This window comes from Ictidomys tridecemlineatus, chromosome 11 (genome assembly GCF_052094955.1).
Source record: "Ictidomys tridecemlineatus isolate mIctTri1 chromosome 11, mIctTri1.hap1, whole genome shotgun sequence".
NCBI lineage: Eukaryota > Metazoa > Chordata > Mammalia > Rodentia > Sciuridae > Ictidomys > Ictidomys tridecemlineatus.
Genome location: NC_135487.1, coordinates 963,633 through 984,674, shown reverse-complemented (window position 1 = coordinate 984,674; position 21,042 = coordinate 963,633). Strand labels below are relative to the sequence as shown.

Sequence of the window (21,042 nt, the reverse complement as noted above, 5' to 3'; positions counted from 1 at the left end):
GAACCCCTCAAATTTATTGAGTTTTCCAGGGTGGGGGTTCTGGAAGTTGCAGGCAGGACAAACTCCCTCCCTCCCTCCCTCCCTCCTCAAAGTACCTCCCATCCAGAGCTGCTGGGAGCAGATGAAGCAGAGGACCCAACGCCCTCCACCCCACCCAGTGCTCTGCAGGGCAAAGCCCGCCAGCCTGGAGCAGCCCTGGCCCTCCCCCTCCCCAGCTACTCACATGGATGGTGTGAGCCAGGAGCCCAGCCAGTTTCCCACACTTTGGCCCCATTCACAGTGTTAAACGGCCCACAAAGGCCAGGCGTGTGCCTCGGAGGCCGCCCGAGCTGCCATCTGGCCCGCACTCGGGGAGGGAACCCGCCTTTCATCCGGCTGGGACTTGACACCATTCATTTCATATTTCCCACAGCTGAAAATAGGATCAAAGCTGCTCCAGTCCAGCGGAGGGAGGAGGAGGGGAGAAGAGGCAGCCCCCACCCGGGCCCACCCACCACCCTCACCTCCGGCAGGCCGCTGTCCTGGCCCACAGCGGGTGGGCGGGCAGTTGGGGTGGGGTGGGGGCTGGACCACATCTCCTGGCACGCGTCTCATTTGGGCACAGGAGCAAGCTCAAGGAGGGAAGCAGAGCCCCGGCCAACAGGCCCTCCAGCCTGGGGAGCAAGCCTGCATGCCCCCGCTCCCCCATCCCGGCCACAGCCCGGGTCCCTGCAGGCAGCAGCCAGGCGGTGGGTCCACCCCACTTCCAGCGGGTGGATGCCCAGGCCAGGGCAGGCTGGGCTCCAGGCTCACCCTGCTCCACTGTTTCTGAAGCCCTCGGCCCTTGTTTGAGCACCTCCTCGGTGCTGGGCCCTGCGCTAGCAGGACATAGGTGACAGGTGCACAGGGGACTAAGTCCTCCTGCCCTCCCTCTTCCCAGCCCACCCTAGGGAGCCCCAGGACATGCCAAATGTGGCTGCCACCTAACCTGAATTCCATTTTAGTTGCCAAAATGGCCCCACTGAGCCTCACTGGGTTCCCCTTGAAGCCTGTGGGACCCACCTGGCCACCCCCCAATGCCAGTCGCTAACAGGGCTTGGACTGCAGAAGCCAAAGCACGGTCATGTGGCCATGATACCCCGTCCTCGGCTCGCCAGGTGCCCTTTGCTTTTTCACTTCAAACAAGGGCCAGAGTGTCATGGGAGGGCCCTACCTGCTTGGGGGGGAGGTGTGTAATGGGAAGTCTGGGGGAAGGTGAGTCTTGATGGGTGACTAGCTGGCCCGTGGGAAGGCCACCAGCACCGGCCGGAAGCCAACCCTTCCTCTGCTACCCTGGACTGGACCGTGTGTAGCAACCACATGGTCCTCAGGCTGAGGGACTACTGGAGCCCACCGGGCAGGCCATGTAGTGCAGGTCACTGCCAAGACAGGGCAGAGGAGGGTTGTGACTAGACCCTCGTTAAGGCCTGCAGTTCCCAGCCACACTCGGATGTGGCTGCCATCCATCCAGGGAACCCAGCTCCTGGATTAAACTCTGCCGGAGTGTCCTGACACAGACCCCTGGCCCCCAGGGCTGGGCTCTGCCTCCTGCTCGGACTGCTTTGGGTCCCAATCTGCCTCTAGGAGAAGGCCCAGGCTCCAACCCCTCCCTCAGTTCCTGCAGGACAATGGGACTCCTCCTGGCTACCAAGAATCAGGGGACAGTAACTGATGCAGGAAGGGGTGGTGCTCCCAGGTGTCCTTCCTCTAGCAGGGTCCAGGCTGTGATTAGTTGTCCCAAAGCTGCCACTGCAACTGGCCAGGTACCAGGGTTACCAGCGTATCCTAAGGGGATCCAGGGAGCTCGGCTGATCTTCTTGTCTGCCACCTGGCACCCCCAACCTGCCCACTGGCAAAACGCCTGAGGAAAGCCCATCCTCGTGCCCCCGCTGTGCAGAGAGCCAATGCAGACAGGACTTCCCACAAACCATGCAGAACGGCGACTTCCTGGAGATGGTGGGGGCCATGCGCCCTCCTGAGCTCCAGGGTTCTGCAACTGACTCCTACCACTCCTCCAGGGTGGGAGAGGACCCTGAGGAGCACCTGCTGGCTCCACAGCAGCCCAAATACCACTTTCTGGGGGCCGCCTGTGCCAGGCTGTATGCACAAACCCTGGCCCACCTGAAGCTGCCCAAAGTCGGCAGGGGAGATGTAACCACCAACTCCAGCTCTGGGAAAGTTCTAAGCCCAGGTGACAGACTGGGGGCTGGCAACAGAGGCCAGAAGGATTGAGCCTAAGAGCATGGGCCTGGCTCTTACCCTAGGCCTGTGGACAGGGTGGCAGAAGCACCTGTCCAGGAGAGTGTGGTCCCCTCTGTCTCCCTTCTGCATAGGCAGCAGGTCCCCATCAGGGAGGGTGCCCATCCCTGAAAGCCATTGCTCTTGTTAATTCTAAAGCTTTCCCCTATCTGCGCCTGTGGCCTTTGCCAGCCAGCAGTAGAAAGTGGCCAGGGAAGGGGAGGACACGGGAGGGAGGAGGCCGCTCCTTCCTGCCCCCTCCTCCTCCCCGCGGCCTGGGAAAAGGCAGCATATTGAGGCGCGGGGCTCCCAGCATCAGGCCCCGGGATGCTAATGAGGGCGAGCGCGTTCCCACAGCCCGGACATTGTGCCGCGCGGCCCACCTGCTCCTCGGGGAGCGCCCATTGTGCCCGCGCCAATTCACAGGCAATTTAGCGTGCGCTAATGGGCCGGCGCCTTTGTGCGGCCCGCGCCGCCATTGGCCGCCGAGTGTGGGAACGGCCGCGGCGCCCGGGCCCCAGGCGCCAGGCCGCCGCCCGCGCCTATATAGGGCCGGCGCGCGGGTCCGTGTCCGCGCCAGCCCGGGACGCCTGGCTCTGCCCGCTCCGCACCGCTCGCCCGCTCGCCCGCTCGCCTGCTCCGTGCCAGGCATGGCCCCCAGCACTGTGGCCGTGGAGCTGCTCAGCCCCAAGGAGAAGAACCGAGTAAGTGCCAGCCCGCCCCGGCGCGCGGTCCTGTCCCCCGCGGTCCCGGCTAGCCCTGCCCGCCTGACGCCCCCTCCTTCCGCAGCTGCGGAAGCCGGTGGTGGAGAAGATGCGCCGCGACCGCATCAATAGCAGCATCGAGCAGCTGAAACTGCTGCTGGAACAGGAGTTCGCGCGGCACCAGCCCAACTCCAAGCTGGAGAAGGCAGACATCCTGGAGATGGCCGTCAGCTACCTGAAGCACAGCAAAGGTGAGCCGCGCGCCCGCGCCCTGCGCCCCGCCGCGCCCCTGTGCCCCCGTGCCCGGCTCAAGCCGCCTTGTCTCCCCATTGAATCCCCGCAGCCTTCGCCGCGGCCGCGGGCCCCAAGAGCCTACACCAGGACTACAGCGAGGGCTACTCCTGGTGCCTGCAAGAGGCCGTGCAGTTCCTGACGCTGCACGCCGCCAGCGACACGCAGATGAAACTGCTCTACCACTTCCAGCGGCCCTCGGCCGGGTCCACGGCGCCTGCTAAAGAGCCCCAGGCGTCCAGCGCCGTTGCCCCGCCCGTGCGCTCCTCGGTCAAGGCAGCGGCCACCGCCGCCGCCGCGCGCCAACCCGCCTGCGGCCTCTGGCGGCCCTGGTGACCGGGCGACTGCGGGGCCGCCCGGTCTAGGACCAGAGGGCGAGCCGTTCCTCTAGAGTGTAGGGAAGACCTTCCCAGCCGCAGTCCGGCCCCCGGATGGAACGCACCCTTCTCCGGAAGGCACGCACCCTTCTCCGGAAGGCTCCCTCCCCAGGCTGGCAGGCCAGCAGGAGGGTCATTCTCAAGAGAATGTGTGCCATGTCCTTGTCATTTTAGGACAATCAGGGCCCATTTTCTGCCAAGTGTCTGACCCCAAGGGGTTGTTCTGTGTTTGCATTTCAGCAAGTGACTTCTGGGAAGTTCCCATTTGCGGGGTTCTATGATATTTGTAGGGTCAGGGGCTGGGCCTGCCGAAGCCCCATCCTGTAGAGGACTTTCTTCAGGGCCTGTTGCTGCTGGGCAGGGCCCCTGCAGGCAGGCCGTGCCGTGGGCACGCTTGCCTTTTGTGAAGGCGGAACTCCAGGTGTATCCTCATAGGAAGTACTCAGCCTGCTTGGGCGCCTGGACCACGATGTGGTGGTTCTAAAGTCCACATGGCTTGGATGTCTGGTGGAGGCTCATAGTGGGCTGTTTGGGGAGAGGGGTCTCCACTATGATCCTTAAAGGATTCCTTTGTGTGGGTGGGTGCACCGCGGGATGATTTTGTACTTAGAATTTAAACTCTTCCTCATGTGAGAGCCCATGGACTGCTCTGAAAGCTTCTAATAAAATCTATCATTCTTCACTGTCTGTGCCTCGCATATGTCTTTGCCATCCACGGGGGCAGGTCTTCAGCGGTGAATGGGAGTGGCACTACTGTCATATGCAACCACAGCGGGGAGGAGCACTTGCCAGTGGGCTTCTGAACACAGGAAAAAGGGCTGGGTCCTGGCTGAGCGAAGGAGGGAGAGAGGGAGGAGGGGTGCAGGGAAGGGAGGAGAGGTAGAGAGGCAGGGGAGGGGCAGGCCAGAGAGACTGGGACCTGCAGAACTGTTGACTCAATGTTTCTGCCCCAGTCTTTCGCTGGCTCCCTGCAGGGTGGGGTTTAGGGGCAAAGAGGGCTCTGTCCACAGACAGAAAACTAGGACCACAGTAGACCTCTTGCTGCAGCAAAAGGGGCTTGGCTAGTCCACAGGTGATTCCCTGTGAACCAGCTGACTGCAGAACCATGCAGTGCTAGCCAGGAACCTACCAGGGGCAATCCTCTGCCTCAGAAGGGCACCTATTTTTAGGCAGGCCACCACATGTTGTTGTGAGTCTGCAAGAACCTAGAACCAAAAGCCACCAGTCTAGGAAGGAGCAACACCTCCACATATTTTCTGAATGACAAGTCAGATGTGGGCCCTGCCCTTGCCCTTCCCACTGACCACTTCTACCCCTCTCCACCTTCCACTCCTACCCACTCTGGAGGGAATATCTAATGGGGCACCTCCCAGGCTAGTTCAGTGCCTCTCAGGGTCCCTGCCCAATCTGTGGCTGTGGTGAGCAGAGGATGGGAGGTCCCTATTCCTTCTGGGTGTTTAATGAATGTGCAGCTGTACATGAAGGTAGGAGAAAAGGCCACCACCCTGTGGAGTCCTCCAGAATGCATGCCTGGGTCCCACCGTGACCAGAGGCAAGTGAAGCCACCTCAGGCCTGCTCTGTCTGCCTCCAAACACTAGGGCCTCTGAGTAACACCCTTCTCTGAGGTGCCCCCAGTGACTCACCCTGAAGCCCTGCCTCCACAGGTACCCCTGTTCCATTTGGGCTGTTTCCTCAGCTTGTTCCTTCCAGAACCCACCTTGCCAGAAGGTGCCCTCCTCTGGGTAGCCTCCCTGTTCCCTGAAGATTGCCATCTAAGAGTATGCCATCCCCAGGTGGGAATGCATGAGCCACTCTGGCAGAGGGCTCCTTGATGTCAGGGTCAATCTCCCAGTTCATGTGGGACTTTAGCACTTAAGATCCCACATTCTGGGGAACTGGATGCAGGGGTGGGGCACCCTAGCAAGGAGACGTTCACGGACCTGTGGACCCGTTCACCGTGAACACCTGCAGGGCCAAGCTCACACAGGCAAGCACCAGATCCAGGTGGCCTCTTGGAAGTGGTCTCAGCGGGCTTACAACACTGGAGTTAACATCTGGCCATCTTGAGGAAAGAAAAAGAACATTCCAGGTGTTCTGTAGATGCTCCACCTCTGGAGGACAATGGCCCACCCCTCTGCAGACCGCACCGGCCTCTCAGACCCTGGCCCAGGCAGGACTGGCCCCTGCTGGCCCTCCGGCCCAGGCAGGCGGGGCGTGGCCTGGACTTCATTAGCATAATCTATGCGCGGGGGCGTTTAGCAGTCAAATATATGCGCATATATCTCCATGGCTGATGAGGCTGGCCGGGCACTTTCAAAATGGCGGAGTGCGGAGCGAGCGGCGGCGGGAGCAGCGGGGACAGCCTGGACAAGAGCATTACGCTGCCCCCCGACGAGATCTTCCGCAACCTGGAGAACGCCAAGCGCTTCGCCATCGATATCGGTAGCGGCGGGCCAGCGCCGGGGCGAGGGCCACCGTGGCGGGCGGGCGGGCGGGCGCGGGGGCGGCGAAGGACGAAGGGCGGGGGCGCGGGCCGCGCTGCCTCTCGGGCCGCGTCGCGTGGCGCCTGCGCGCTGCTCACCGGCCGCACTGCGCTCCCGGCAGGCGCCGCGCGGGGGTCGCGGGGGGCGGGTTGCGGCGGCGGGGGCGGGGCGGGGCGGCGGCAGGGGGGCGGGGGGAGCCGGCGGCGGCGCGCTCCCGGCTGCGCCTTCCGCCTGGCCTCCGGGGCCTGCTGTGCGCGGAGTCACCCGGTGGGCGAGGGGCCGCCAGAAGTGGCGCCCAGACGACCCTCGTTGCCGTCGGGGGCTTCTTGAGGCCTTGGAAGATTTGCTGCAGGCCTCTCGCCCTGTGGATGTCCCCAGGGACCGCGCAGGACAGTTTGTGCCGTCCTGTGGCCGTCCCCGGAGGCCACTCGGTCAATCCTGGAAAGAACACGTGTGCCGCCCAATTCTCATCTCTTTGCAAAAGTTGGGCGGTCAGAGACGGACTCCCAATCTGGGGCATTGAGAGCATTCATTGCTTTTCTGTTCTCTGGTCACTTTGAATCATGAGCTTGGCGCATCAGTCTCTCGAGGTGCCCTATCCTGGGAGGAGGAGTCCCCCAGGGAAGTACAACGCAATGACCTGTCCTGACTGCTCACCTTGTGGTGTGCTCACGAGGGGTGGTGATTCCGGAGGGCTTGACAGGCAGACATCAGAGTTCGGGAGAAGCATTTTAAGGGACTCCTGATTGGGCCTGGAAGTGACGAGCCCTCCAGAGGCTGAGTCTTCCAAGAGCTTGTCCCCACTTGGGCATATGCCCTGAAAGGCTCTGTGGACTTACACTGGTGAGGGTGCTGTCAGTGGGAACAAATCCACTAAATGCATCTGAAAAGCTATCGAGATCAACTGCAGGTGTCACTGGGGGACAGCTGGAACAACGGGGCTCACTTCAGGAAGGCCTGTGGAAGGTCCTGCTGCCCAAGGCCAGGCCCTGGGTTTCTTGGCAGAAGGATTCCTAGGGGATGTTTGTAGGGTTGGGCTTCATTCTGCTCTTTGAGAGCTCCCCCCAGGGTACAGGTCCTGAGTCTGGTCTTAAAAGGACAGCTTATTGTTTGTGAGGACAGAGGGGGTCCCAGCTGATGGTGGAGGTCCTCTGCCCAGACACTCCTGAAGCCAGAGTGCTTGTCAGCAGTGTTGTGCGACAACAGGCTTCTCCCATTTCTTCTTCCCTCACCCAAGTGTGTGGATCCAGGAAACTCAGCTGCTCTGTGTTCTTGGCCAGCCCTTTCCCTTTCTTGGATGGGGACACCAACGTCAGCTGGGTTGATTCTCCTCTTTGGATGCAACAGGGACACTTTGTTTATGAAAATGTCCTTGAAGTTTTGACTTCACTAAGTTTCTGAAGGCTGTGGGGAGGCTTTCCTAGGGGGCATGTTGGGCAGGAAGGGGCCCCAAGGAAGTGGTGTGCACCTTGCTTTCCTGCCCTTCCTTGCTGCCCAAAGTGGAAAGCCCTGGCAGGAGAATAGTTCCTGGGCCTGAATGGATCAGAAGCTGTGGCTCTGGTGCTGAAGAGGTCATGGGTGATTGCACCTTTGGGACGCTCCTTCCCAGTTGTCAGGCTTTGCTGCCAGCCTCGGGCTGGACTCGAGAGCCCCAGTGAGCAAACGTCTGTGTCCAGCCAGACCAGCTGCATGCTGGTACTCACAGTGTGCCGGAAACCTCACCTGGGTTCTGATTCCAAGGGACCCTGAGAATGGATGGAGTGCCCCACACATGACGGGCAAGCACTCTACCACTCTGTACCACTGAGCCACAACCCCAGCCCCTGGAACATCTTTTTTTTTTTTTTTAGTACTTCTGTTCCTCTCGGGTCCTTAGCCAATCTGAGTACAAGAGTTTCCTCCCAGCATGAAACCCTAAAGCAGAAAGGGAGATGTCTGCCTCTGGGTGCACTTGGCTATCAAGTGCACTAGGCACTAGGAAATTTTAATTTTAAACTCTGATTTTGATAGTGACCCAAAGATGTAGGCTGACACATCCAGAAGTCTTTTGCTTAAAGAAGCTCACACTTGACCATTCTTCCTAACAAGCAGGCCTGGCACTACCGGAACATTTTCTCAGGTGCATGCAGACAGGAGGTAGGATTCACCAACAGGTAGGGATCAGGGCCAGAAAGCATCTCCTAGCTCTGGTGGAGCCAGCCCAAGCCCCTGAAGTCACTGAAGGAAGTCAGACGCCACAGGCCAGTCTCTAAGTCTCCGAATTCTCCTAAATGCTACATGCAACTAGACGCTGAGCTCAACACCAGGAAACTGAGAAACAGGAGAGGCCTCTGTCCACCAAGACACACTTCAGGGGAAGCCAGAAGGGTCCCAGAGAAGGCACTGTTAAGGATGAGCCCAGGCTGGGGATGTGGCTCAAGGGTAGCGCACTCGCCTGGCACGCACAGGGCTATCCTCAGCACCATATAAAAATAACGTAAAGGTGTTGTGTCCACCAAAACCTAAACAATAAATTTTTTAAAAAAAAGGATGAGCTCAGCTGCCCTTACAGGCAGAGAAGAACTCTCCAGGTTATAGGTTACTCACAGATCTGAAGGCCCCGTGAGCAACCAGAGCAGAAATGAAAAGAGGAGACCAGCTACAAAGTGACCTTTACTGCATTTCTTATGGCACCTTGACAGCAATGAGGCAAAAGCCCTCACCAGGAGAGAAAGAAAACTAAAGTCACTGACAAGGGGCTGTTTTGAGAAAATACTAAGGGATCACAGGAGGACACTCAAGTCAGCACACAGATTTGGAAACACCAAAGTTTCTGCAAGCCACATTTCTCCTTTTAACAACACCCAGCCACGGCCTCTGAGCTCACCACAGGCGGTCTGCTGCAAGTTGCCTGCCCCAGTCCTGTGCCTTGCCACAGACAAGCCCATGCCTGCTTTAGTGCAGGTGCATGAGCCTGATCTCCACTGGCCCAAGGTGCTGAGCCTCCTGACCTCTCCCCCAACCCCCAGTTCTGGTCTGGGCCTCAGAGAGTCTCCCTAGAACACTGGCCTGATTCGCCTCTGAATACACCGTTTTTAAGAGGCAGATGGGGCTGGGCTGTGGCTTAGTGGTAGAGTGCTTGCCTAGCCTGTGTGAGGCACTGGGTTCAACTCTCAGCACCACTTATAAATAAATAAAATAAAAGTCCACCAACAACTACAAACAAATTTAAAAAGAGAAACAGATGATGCAAAGGGGATGAAATTTTAAGAGACTCATCAAAAGTTACTACAAACTCCCAGATTGCGGATCCTGGTTTGGTGTTAGTTTTAACTCATATCAACTGTAGGGCACTGGGAGGGCAGACAGGCTGGTTTCTACAAAACACAGTCCCACCTCCACCCAATGCCCAGTCCTGAGAAGCCCATCAAGGTGAGGCCTTGGCTTCCTACTCCCCATCCAAGAGGAAACAGAAGGGGTCAGGATACTGGGGGACAGTCCCACAGGGAGGCACTGTCCCCCAGCATCCTGGTAGTTCTTTTCCCCTTCCCTGTTCTGTATACATAGAGATTTTAAGTTCTTGTAGCACCAAGTGCCTTGCCAAGACCCCAGTCCCAGGAGGAGGCTGTTCACTGAAGTGTCGAAGTGCCAGGAGAGCTCATGGGAGGTCGGACCCCAGGTTCCCTCTGCCTGGCTCTGAATATTGCTTAGTCTGTGACTCTGCCCCTTGCAGGTGGATCCTTGACCAAGCTGGCCTACTATTCAACCGTGCAGCACAAGGTGGCCAAAGTGAGGTCCTTTGACCACTCGGGAAAGGTGAGCCTGCCATAGCTGCCTGGGCTCAGGTGGCACCATGGGGCGGGGTGGCTGCTTGCTGAGGTCCTGGCTTGGTACTGTTGCTGCTTGTTGATTAACGCTTTGCTGCTCGCAGAGGCACCTCAGCTGTCCTGCAAGTCGCAGGTGTCTGTGTCCCCACCCCCCCACTCCTTGCTCAGTTTCTCTTCCTGACCTTGTATCTCGAGGGGGCAAAATTTGACGTATGCAGTTGAGGGGAGAAGTAAAGAATGTCCACGCTCTTCTGCCCCTTTCAATGCTGTATTCACTCAAATTACTCAATACAATTTCACTCTATAAATTCTTAATCAAGAAAATGACAGTTTTTAATGCTAGGCACTGCAGTAGACATAATCAATTCACAGCTTACAATTCTAGATTAATTCTGAGCACTGCAAACACACTTAATCACGACAGGCTAATGACAGACATTCCCTCTGCGTGCTAAGTTCAAAAGTCTTAAGCCTTAGGCTTTATGTCCAGCAGATGTACGCTCACTCAGACTGCGGTGATCAGGTCTGGAACTAAGGCAGGCTTCTGGCGTGGAGTGGACGGCTGGTTGAGGAGAGGGTCATAGGGAGAAGTTGCAGCTCTCACCAAGGTCCAGACGAGGCGGTAGAGTTTGAGAGTAGTGAGGACCGTACAGAGGATCAGGAAGGATGACAAGGGATGGTCCTCAGCAGGCCCCCAGCTCGAGTGCATCCTTGTTTCGGCTGGCTGAATCCCTGCTCATCAGCTCTATTATTTATACTAGATTTTGGGACTTTTGACCCCCCCCTTCCAGTCCTTAACAGCTACCACCAGATTTCTCAGTGACATCATTTACCCGGGGTCAGAAACATCTGGTCTGGTGGTCTCCACCCTGGTCTTCTCCCCTTTCCTCTTATCAGGCGAGCACAGCCTGCGGGGGCTTCACTTGTCTGAGGCCACATGGAGGGCTCTGGGTGTGCCTGGTGAGACTGCAGGTTTCAAGTGGAGTTTTAAAAATGGAGTTGCTTAGGCTCAGGCCTAAGGCCATCCTCACACCTTGGCAGCATTACTTGCCCTGCCCCTTAGGGAGCATCCTTCGTGGCTGGGCGGCTGGAAGGTCTTGGGCCCCTTGTTGACATCAAGCATCTCCCACTTTACACTACCTCCTTCTCAGCACCGCTGGGGCTGGGATGCTCAGGGACCAGGGGGCTTGTGTGCTGCACCCCATGCAGATTGTGACTTATCTGCAGGATGCAGAGCAGGACCATGAGCCACCCTACGAGATCTCGGTCCAGGAAGAGATCACGGCTCGTCTGCATTTCGTCAAGTTTGAGAATACCTACATTGAAGCCTGCCTGGACTTCATCAAAGACCACCTGGTCAACACAGAGACGAAGGTCATCCAGGCGACCGGGGGTGGGGCATACAAGTTCAAAGACCTCATCGAGGAGAAGCTGCGGCTGAAGTAAGTGGGGCCCAGGCAGGGACATGCACCACGGTGACTTCTGTGGTGTGGCCCAGCTGAAGGGGCCTGGCGTAGGGCACAGCTGGTATTGTGTGTGGCACTGCCTGGCAGTACCTGCTGCCAAAAGCAAGTCTGCCCGGAGGGTGGGAAGCCAGAGCACACCGCGCCAGGGGGACCTCCTGAGCAGGGTGGCTGCTCGGCTCCGTTGTGCGGCAAATGCACTGTGGATCCTTGATCAAGGGTCACAGGTGTCCCTCTGGGACTGGCACTGCCTCAGACGACTGGGCTCCTTCCTTTTCAGAGTAGACAAGGAGGACGTGATGACCTGCTTGATAAAGGGGTGCAACTTTGTGCTGAAGAACATCCCCCAAGAGGCTTTCATGTATCAGAAAGATTCCGACCCTGAGTTCCGATTTCAGACAAACCACCCCAACATTTTCCCCTACCTCCTGGTCAACATTGGCTCTGGAGTCTCCATCGTGAAGGTGAGACTCCCCAGACAGACCAGTGGGCAGTGCAGCAGCGGCTTTTTGGGAAATGCGTGGTGACAGGCAGCACTGGGTGTGGGGCAGACCTGATGTGCCACAGTGAGGCCACCAGCGCGCAGGCCCTGCAGGTGGAATAGTGGAGCCCCCGCTGCCAACATCAGTGCCACTGGACTCTGCCGCCAAGAGCATGGTCCCTGTGGCAGCTCTCCAGGGGGGCAGGCCCAGCCCTGACCACAGTGCTCAGGGCCTGCCTGGTGAGGGTCTGCTTGCTGACGCACCGCCCTGGTTCTGCTCCAGGTGGAGACGGAGGACAGGTTCGAGTGGGTCGGTGGGAGCTCCATTGGAGGCGGCACCTTCTGGGGGCTTGGGGCTCTCCTCACCAAAACAAAGGTATTCAGGACGATAGAGGGCACGGCTGCATCTGGGCACTCCCGCTTCCCAGCCCATCTCGGGAAGGCTGTGGCCAGGCTGCTCCTTCCAGGCCTTCGCTCTGACTGGGACCCTGTGCCGGAGCCGTTTGCATTCTGAAAGCTTGGGGCTGCCAGAGCACCCTCAGCTAGTGGTCACGGCACCCAGGTCGCCTCTCCCCCAAGCCTCCTGGGCCCATGTGTTGAGGGAGGGCTCTCAGTGCTTGACCTGACTTGCCTGCTCTAGGGACTTGGTTTCTGGGGTAGCAAGCATCCCACCCGCTACGGGGACCTCACTACTCTGCTCTGCCTCTGCAGAAGTTTGATGAGCTGTTGCACTTGGCCTCCAAGGGCCAACATGCCAACGTGGACATGCTGGTACAGGACATCTACGGAGGGGCCCACCAGACCCTGGGGCTGAGTGGCAACCTCATTGCAAGCAGCTTCGGGAAGTCGGCCACTGCTGACAGAGGTACTGGGCAGGCCTGTGGCCCTGTCAGGGGGAGGCACCTGTGACCTGGGTCCTGTCCAGCTCGAGTTCACCCTCCAGAACTCCCTGCTGCTTACCCCACACCGTGCCTCCCATACCCAGTGGGGCTCCCGTCACACCCTGGGCCCAGTGACCTGAGGAGCATCCTGCCTTTGTCCCCCTTTTAGAGTTTTCCAAAGAAGACATGGCCAAGAGCTTGCTGCACATGATCAGCAATGACATTGGGCAGCTAGCCTGTCTATACGCAAGGCTCCACTGTCTGGACAGGGTGTACTTTGGGGGCTTCTTCATCCGAGGCCACCCTGTGACCATGCGCACCATCACCTACAGTATTAACTTCTTCTCCAAGGTGACTGTGACTCATTTCCCCTCCCTGGACCACTGCCCTGGACCGGGTTTGTCCCAATCAGTCTTAACCCATCCCTAGGGTCTCCAAAAATGGCATTGTGCTGAGCAGAAGCTGCACAGATAGTAGGGGCACCATGTGGAGGAGCAGGGATAGGCTGCACTGGTGCCCTGGTAGCTGGGTCCTCAGGAGATGAGCCACCAAGGAGCCTGGTGCCCACAGCCCGGCCTCTGCTGCGTCCTGCCCCTGTCTCACGGAGTGTCTTGCAGGTCGAGTGTGAGCATCTCACCAGTGGTAGGCAGTCAAGGGATGGCCCTCGCTCCAGCAGGCTTCGCACTGGCTCAAAGGCTCACAGCACTTGTGGGGACTGCCCAGTGGCCACAGGGTGGCACACTGGGGTTGGCTGGTGCAAGGACCTGTTGAGGGCTCCCACCTAGTCCCCCCTGGTGAGGCTGATTTCCAGGCCAGATCAGCTGAGCGGTTGTTAGTTTTCCTTAGGCGGCTCAGACACCTCTGCTGCTCACATAGGCAGACCATTGGCTGGTCAGCTTTTCAGAGGTCGGGCCATAGGTGCAGTGGCTTAAAGCAGAACTGACTCTGGACACTGACTGGCCACATGGGGGCTTGGGCCATGGCAGGGAGAAGTCCAGGCGCTATTCCTGAGGCACGAAGGCTACCTGGGTGCCATTGGTGCGTTTCTGAAAGGAGCCGAGCAAGACAGTAAGTAACGTCCCCATGCTCCGCGGGCAGCCCCAGGCCTGTGCCTGTGGCCTGCACTCCAGGTCAGGGTGGCCTGGGCAGGACAGGGAGAGGCCTTGGGAAGCCTCAGGAGTGGGTGCTTTTAGACCAGTAGGCACGTGATTTACCTTGTTCCTCCCCATTCTTTCCTTCTGAATCAAGGGCAAGGCTAACGCACACCTGGCGTCTCGCTTTTGCAGATCCTAACCAGTACAGCTGGGGAGAAAACTATGCGGGCAGCTCTGGGCTGATGAGCACCTCCCCTGAGCTGTGCCCTACACAGCGAACGAGGAGCGGCACCGTGAGTACCAGGGCCTGCCTGGGCAGCATGTGCTGGCCACTCTGATGTCCCAGAGAGAAACCCCTGTTGCTGTGGCCTGTCCTGACAGACTGAGCTTAGCCAACAGCACACAGGGTTGAGCTGAGGGAAAAGGAGGACCTTGGGCTGATTTCTGAGACTGCCAGTGTGAGCAGGGAGCCATATCCAGCCCCTGTGTGCAGGGCACGCCAAGGCCAGGGAGGCAAGTCCTCTCCCCAAGGCAGGGGAGCAGGTCTGCTGCAGGCCCGAGGTAGGCCAGGGTCTTGGGAACTGCCCCGCTCCTGGGCAGCTCCTTTGGCCTTTGCTCCCTGCTGGTGCTTTCCTGTGGGTTACAGAGTCTGCTTTCCCATCCCTCAAGTGCCCACGGGGCTAAGCCTGGTATGACCGTGCCTGGGACTGCCATTCTTTCCTGCTGAACCCCACGGGGCCTGTGCCAGCTAGTAGCTGTTGGGGCAGGAACCGGCACTTCCTGGGAGTCAGGCTGACAGTGTCCCAATTGGTGTGTCACTTTTTTAACTCACAACTCTTGGGACCCTGGGCTGAGTGGTAAATACAGGTTGGAAAGTGAAGGCAGCTAGTCAGACGCACACCTCTGAACAGCCTGCTGTCACGCATCTGAGGTGCTTTAGGTGGAGAGCCACCAGCTGGCTGCAGAGATGGCTTCCTCCAGGGGTGCACCCGGGTCTTTCCTGGTGCCTGGCCATAGTGTGCCTTCACAGGAGAGAGCTCCCCCGCCCTGCGCCATGCTAGTCCTTCCCGTGGCCGGATACGGGCCAGGACTGCGGCTTGAACACGAGCTGCCCCAGTTCCTGCCCCTTGGCTCTGCAGCAGCACAAAGCAGACGGCAAGCAGCCTCAGTCAGCGCTGGCGCTGCCCAGCCTTTGGCACACACGGGTGCTTGGGTTTTCATTCCCAGAAGAGATCAGGGCCTGCACCCTCTTCCAGGAAGGCAGGTGGAGCCCTGGACCGCAGGGCACTCACAGCAGGACACAGAGGCATGGTGATGCTGAGTGCGGAGGTCGGTGTGGGTGGTCCCTGCATCTCCGTTTCATGTCTTCCAAGCATCTCACTCTTTCCTGCTGAACCCTGCCACACGGCACATGTCTGTGTTTCCGAAGTACTTGTTGTGAAGCCCACTGCCCAGGCGTCCCTGCTTGGAATATGACTACTGCTCTGCCCTGTTAGGGGCCACTTTGCCTCCAGCAGAGACAGGCCTGGCTCCAGCAGGTGATGTGTGCCATCGCAAGGTTGGGCATGGAGGTCACCATCAGGCCACACCGTGTACCCAGGATGGTCCTTTGGACAAAGCTGCTGTGTCACGCAGCAGTGTCGGGCACCTTGTCTGCTATAGGCAGCTGCTTCACCTCTGCCCAGCATGACCTCAGGAGAGCTGGTGGCCAGGTGGTCATTCCAGGGCACTGTGCTTCCCAGTGTGGCCAGGGGAAGAGATGTGGGCAGGGAGCAGCCTTGAAGTCTTCTGGGGTAGACCTACCACACTGCCAAGCCTGGGGATGAGTCTAAGGAGTCTGTCCAGGTGGCTGGGCAGCTTGGGGAGGGCCAGGGGGCCCAGAGATGGTGAAGAAGCCGGTCTCTCTGCTCCTCCAGAGAAAGCGCAGCTCGGGACAGCACGTGTGGTCTTTCTGAGCCCTTCCCTGACATTCCCATCCTCTCTGCTGTGCTCCAGTTTGACCTGTTGGAGATGGACCGGCTGGAGAGGCCCCTGGTCAACCTCCCCCTCCTCCTGGACCCCTCCTCCTATGTGCCTGACACGGTGGACCTCACTGATGACGCCCTGGCCCGCAAGTACTGGCTCACCTGCTTTGAGGAGGCCCTGGATGGGGTGAGCGCACAAGATACGACCAGAGGCCCCTGGCAGCGGTGGCCCGTGTGGGCCTGGGCCTCAGCTGGCTCCAGCCTCGAGGTCCTGGTGCCCAGGAGGTGGAGGAGGGTGGGCAGTGTTTCCCAGAAGCGCTCTGTCTGCCCGACCTGCTCAGCTGCACGTGGGAAGGGCGACTTGTTCCTCAGGCAAACCCCACCCCTTGCTTGCATGGGGGATCATGAGTGCCCTGTGGCGAGGTGGCCCCTGTGGCTCTTGTTGTCACTGGCCATGATGTCTCCAGAGAGCAAGCAGCTTGACAGATGTCCCCGCTTCTGTCACATGGGGCTGCACATGGCTCTGGGCTTCGCTTGGTGTCCAGTCTTATTGCCCCTTGGCCCTGTGCTCACAGGCACCCGGGGCAGGGGGTGCTTGTGCCTTTTCCACTTTTCGGAGGCCCACCAGGAGCCTCTTCTTGGCAGTGGGGACCAAGCACCCAGTTCAGGTGCTCGACTCCTCCACCTGGGCCCTGGGGCTGCACAGGGAGTGCCCACCCCTCCACAGAGCCTCAGAACGACAGCTTTGCCCTGCATGAGGGACCAGCCCCAGACGCTGAGCAGCTCCAAACCGAGGCTGTGGATTTAGGCCACGGGTCTGGCAGTCGGTCCCTGAGGGCTGGGGAGGGGAACGCGCAGGTGGAGGCTGCCACTGTTGCTGCTGATGCTGGGGTCTTGCACTGGGAGGGCGGAAGGGCCCCAGGGGGTTGCGTGTGGAGGGGCCTGCCGGTGGTCAGGCAGCACCTCCAACCACATGCCTGGTAGGTGGTGAAGCGTGCTGTGGCCAGCCAGCCTGAGTCTGCAGATGCTGCTGAGAGGGCCGAGAAGTTCCGGCAGAAGTACTGGAGCAAGCTGCAGACACTTCGACACCAGCCCTTGTAAGTGACCATCATCTGGTGGTGACCACGACACCTCTGAGAACGTGGCCACACCGTTGTGTGCATGGGTCCCCACTGGCCTGGCAGCCCAGGTGGCCCACATGATGTGGTCTCCTGGGCCACTCCTTGTGGCCTGAGCTTGGGTCTTGCTGGGCTTCCTAGACCTTATGAGATTACCATGGTCAGCTGTACTCCACCTGCTTTGTCCCTAGTGCTTACGGGACTCTGACAGTGCGTAGCTTGCTGGACACACGGGAGCACTGCTTGAACGAGTTCAGCTTCCCAGACCCCTACTCCAAGGTGAGCCCCACTAGGGCCTGGGAGCTGAGGCAGCATCCTGCCTGCCGGCCTCAGCAGACCTGCCAGGAAGCTCTGCGGACACCCACAGAGCTGGGTGACTCCAGGGCTGACCCAGCAGCCAGACGGGCTGTGGTCAGGTGCGAAGGGAGAGGGAGCAGGTGCATGGGGCTGGGCGAGCCCTCCCTTCTGAGGAGCACTTGCCCCTGGAGCCTACCCTCGGGACGGGGTGGGAGTGGGCCCTGCCCTTGCCCCCTCCCGCACCCCCTCGCTGGCCTCTCCTCTCCCAGCTCCCGAGGCTGCAGAACTGGCTTCCTAGTGCCAGTTTTGCTTCCTTGCGTGTGGGGCCATGCTGTGGCATGCCAGCAATCCTTGGACCCCCTGGCCAGGAGGTGTGTCTCCTCCCCCACTCGCCCTGCACCACCGAGTCAAGGGTTTCAGGCCAAGTGTTCTTGGGCCTCAGGCTTGCGGGGACATGTGCACGGCCCTGACATGTGCCAGCCGGCTCTGGCTGGCCAGTGCCCTGGTTTCCTCAGCGGGCCCCCTTGCTCAGCCGCCCTGCTGAGTTGGCGTGGAGCCTCTGGCCGCGGAGCATGTCCGTGCTCAGCCTGGGTGTCTCATCTCTCCACAGGTGAAGCAGAAAGAAAATGGCATCGCGCTGAAGTGCTTCCAGGGCGTGGTGCACGCCCTGGACTCGCTGGGCTGGGAGGAGAGGCAGCTGGCCCTGGTGAAGGGCCTGCTGGCAGGGAACGTCTTCGACTGGGGGGCCAAGGCTGTGTCTGAGTAGGTGTCCCCAGCCTGGCCTGGCCGCTTCCTTTTCAGTCTTGAAGTGGCTCAGATCCATTTACCTGCTGCTCCAGGGGCCTCACCCCAGCCCTACTTCCAGAGCAGGGGCAGGTGCTGCCTGGGACTAGGCTGTGCCTCCCCACCTGCATGGGACCTGGGGGCCTCTGTTCGAAATTTGAGGTTGATGCATTCAGTGGTCAGAGTGCAAAGTCTTGGGACTACTGTAGCGGGGCCTCGGCGCCGTTTTCCTCTGAAGCACAGAGGGTCTTTGCCTCTGCTCCTGGGGCTCCACCTGGGCCGGCTTCACGGGGAGATGTTCTGTGGTGCTCACCTTAGTCGTTTCAGAAGCCGCTTCCTGGGCCCCGGGCCAGCTGGAGGCCGAGGCTCTGGCAAGTGCTGCTGAGGGTCAGGGGCAGCTGGCCTGCTGGCGCTGGAGAGGCTTCATCTGGGCGAGCTCCTTCAACAGCGTGGACCCAAGTTCTTGGTTCCATTTTCCTAACTTCTTTTCTTCCCTTTCTTCTCCATTTAGTGTCCTTGAGTCTGATCCCCAGTTTGGGTTTGAAGAGGCAAAGAGGAAGTTACAAGGTAGGACATCCAGGGGCTCTTGTGCTGGGTGCTGCAGTCAGCGTCAGGCTGGGCGCATCCCTCAGTGTTGCTGTGTCTGGGCTCAGGGGTGGGGAGCTGTCCCTGGAGGGGCCTTGGCCAGCGTCTCCCGGCTTCCTCCTGATACCATGTTCCCCTCTCTCCACACAGAGCGACCCTGGCTCGTGGACTCCTACAACAAGTGGCTTCAGAGATTGAAGGTATGTGGAGTTTCCTTCTGCCTCTGCCCTTGGGGACAGCCAGCCTGGGGCCTCAGGTGGGACCCAGGTGGGTAGTCAGAGGGGGCATGGGGCCCTGGAAGGTGGGTGTGGAGCTGCCCTGGCCAGCCCAGGACGCAGCAGTGCACGCAGCCCTGCCTCTTAGAGCTCACAGTCCTGCTGCCAAGAAGCTCATGTCAAATGTCCCCACTCCCTGCCTGACCTGCAGCCACCACTTTTCAGGTCAGCTGGCCTTAACACAAAAGTCCTCTGGGCCTGCTGTGCTGGAAGAAGCGGGGCCCTGGGGTTGCCTGTCCCAGCACCTGCCATGTGCTGGGACCAGCCCCGGGCCCCGCCCTAGGGGGCGTGAGTGCAGTGGTGTCGAAGGCTCTGAGGCGCCTGTTCCCAACTGAACGTCCTGGTTTTGTCTTGCAGGGGCCCCCTCATAAATGTGCCTTAATTTTCGCAGATAACAGTGGAATAGACATCATTTTGGGAGTCTTCCCCTTTGTCAGGGAGCTACTCTTTAGAGGGACAGAGGTGAGTGAGGAGGCCGTGTGGGTGGGACCCTTCCCCGGGCCTCTCCGCTCGCTCTTGTGGGGTAGGTGCAGTGAGGCCAGGAGGGCCTGGGCCTCTGGTGGATTGGCCCCACAGTCCTCTGGGAAGCTGTGGTGCTGGACGGGGGAAAAATATGACATCAGCCTGACCCAGAGGCAGGGAGGGTCGAGGGCGCACTGGGAGCACAGCTCTGCTGCTGGGCGTCTGCTCCTTCCCAGAGGCCATGGAGTGGGTGCGGTCACTCTCGGACCCTGCTCCTCAGCAGCTGACCTCCTGGCGCTGGGACAGGGAAGACCTGGGTGAACACAGGATCACAGGCTGGCTCCATGCTGGGCCCCGGCCAAGGCACCAAAGAGTCTGGGCCCCTACAGGTTATCCTGGCGTGCAACTCGGGCCCCGCCCTGAACGATGTGACCTACAGCGAGTCCCTCATCGTGGCCGACCGCATTGCAGCCATGGACCCTGTTGTCCAGTAAGTCGGTGCCGGCTGCAGCCCTGAGCTGGCAAGGGGCGGGTCTGGCGGGTCTTGGGAGGTAGACAGAGGGGAATTCCTGTCTGCCACATCACTGGGCAGTGACCTCCTGGTGACCCACAGCTCTGCACTCCAAGAGGAGCGGCTGCTGCTGGTGCAGACGGGTTCCAGCTCCCCGTGCCTCGACCTCAGGTAACCCCAGTGGCCCTCCCTCCCTGCCAGGCTCTGCAAGGCAGCAGAAGCCAGCACTGCCTGTCCCCTGCCCCAATTGCAGACCTGGGTAGCCATGTTTGCCTGGAACCTTTTGGGGTCAGTGGGCTCGAGGTTGAGGCAACCCCAGGAGCATGCTGGTTTCTGGGCCTCAGCAACCTCAGGCAGGTGCTGAGCGTCCGCCCCATATTCCCTGTGGGTTGGCTGGACATGTGCAGTGCTTCTGTGCCTGCTGGCCCTGGAGCTGAGGCACCCCTGGGAGCCAGCCAGGAAGGGTGCATGAAGGGTGGGAAGGACCGAGGTCTTCACGGTCAAGCTCGGGAGGGTGGCTGGCGGGGAGGCAGCGGGCGGGCAGACCCCAGTCAGCAGGGACAGGGTTCCCAGTGCTCTCGTCAGGCGCTGCCTTTGCGGGAAGCAGGCCTGGGACTCCTGGGTGTGGTCAGCACAGGCCTCGGCTGGCCCTGGCCTGATCTTGCTGTGCCTTCCTCCCTGAAGCCGTCTGGACCAGGGACTGGCCGTGCTGGCTCGGGAGCGGGGTGCGGATCTGGTGGTCATCGAGGGCATGGGCCGTGCTGTGCACACCAACTACCATGCAGCGCTGCGCTGTGAGAGCCTCAAGCTGGCTGTGGTCAAGAACGCCTGGCTGGCCGAGCGCCTGGGTGGCCGGCTCTTCAGCGTCATCTTCAAGTACGAGGTCCCAGCTGAGTGAGGTCCGGCTCTGCCAGATGCCTGGCCTGGCCCCTCTGGAGAGGCTCTCAGTGCAGCAGGGACCTGCGCCCACCAAGTGTCCGCACTGTGCTGCTGTGCCAGCCGCTGCCACGTGTGTCTCTCGAGACGCTCCAAGTGGAATGTATTTAACTGTTAATAATCTTTTATATATATATACACACACACATATAAATATATGAATACGTCCGCATGCGCCTGCTGGGGTGCAGCGCCTGGGCACACGGGCTGGCGGGAAGAGGTGTGGGCTCAGCTGACCCCTCTCCTCCATTTGGGGAGGTGCTGGGCACTGAGT

At 59.9% G+C, this 21,042-nt stretch overlaps 2 protein-coding genes across 3 annotated transcripts; both read left to right on the top strand.

Moving 5' to 3' along the window:
• The first annotated feature begins 2,519 nt into the window (after positions 1 to 2,519).
• Positions 2,520 to 4,315, top strand: Hes5 (hes family bHLH transcription factor 5). Its single transcript, XM_078025057.1, has 3 exons — positions 2,520 to 2,960; positions 3,046 to 3,211; positions 3,304 to 4,315. Exons 1-3 carry the CDS (start codon positions 2,907 to 2,909, stop codon positions 3,585 to 3,587), a joined length of 504 nt encoding a protein of 167 aa, XP_077881183.1. The 5' UTR covers positions 2,520 to 2,906; the 3' UTR covers positions 3,588 to 4,315.
• A 1,598-nt stretch (positions 4,316 to 5,913) lies between these two features.
• On the top strand, positions 5,914 to 20,940 carry Pank4 (pantothenate kinase 4 (inactive)). 2 transcript variants are annotated; one of them, XM_005339226.4, is made up of 19 exons: positions 5,914 to 6,071; positions 9,825 to 9,907; positions 11,146 to 11,360; positions 11,662 to 11,845; positions 12,146 to 12,238; positions 12,574 to 12,727; positions 12,913 to 13,094; positions 13,730 to 13,811; positions 14,030 to 14,130; positions 15,833 to 15,988; positions 16,786 to 16,898; positions 17,111 to 17,198; positions 17,827 to 17,978; positions 18,511 to 18,566; positions 18,735 to 18,784; positions 19,217 to 19,321; positions 19,711 to 19,811; positions 19,935 to 20,003; positions 20,517 to 20,940. In XM_005339226.4, the coding sequence occupies exons 1-19, from the start codon at positions 5,948 to 5,950 to the stop codon at positions 20,728 to 20,730; spliced, it is 2,322 nt and encodes a 773-aa protein (XP_005339283.2). In that variant the 5' UTR covers positions 5,914 to 5,947; the 3' UTR covers positions 20,731 to 20,940. The 2 variants fall into 2 exon arrangements, with proteins under 2 accessions (XP_005339283.2, XP_077881182.1); XM_078025056.1 differs by lacking the exons at positions 18,735 to 18,784; positions 19,217 to 19,321; positions 19,711 to 19,811; positions 19,935 to 20,003; positions 20,517 to 20,940 and having other exon boundaries at positions 17,111 to 17,978; positions 18,511 to 18,552.
• The last annotated feature ends 102 nt before the right edge of the window (positions 20,941 to 21,042 follow it).

Bases quoted from the DNA above. Each gene is read 5' to 3' on its own strand.
- Pank4 (XM_078025056.1), top strand. From the start codon at position 5,948: ATGGCGGAGTGCGGAGCGAGCGGCGGCGGGAGCAGCGGGGACAGCCTG. The intron at 11,361-11,661 runs GTAAGTGGGGCC...CTTCCTTTTCAG, and splicing joins GAGGAGAAGCTGCGGCTGAA to AGTAGACAAGGAGGACGTGA. The intron at 12,728-12,912 runs GTACTGGGCAGG...TCCCCCTTTTAG, and splicing joins GTCGGCCACTGCTGACAGAG to AGTTTTCCAAAGAAGACATG.
- Hes5 (XM_078025057.1), top strand. From the start codon at position 2,907: ATGGCCCCCAGCACTGTGGCCGTGGAGCTGCTCAGCCCCAAGGAGAAG. The intron at 2,961-3,045 runs GTAAGTGCCAGC...CTCCTTCCGCAG, and splicing joins GCCCCAAGGAGAAGAACCGA to CTGCGGAAGCCGGTGGTGGA. The intron at 3,212-3,303 runs GTGAGCCGCGCG...GAATCCCCGCAG, and splicing joins CTACCTGAAGCACAGCAAAG to CCTTCGCCGCGGCCGCGGGC.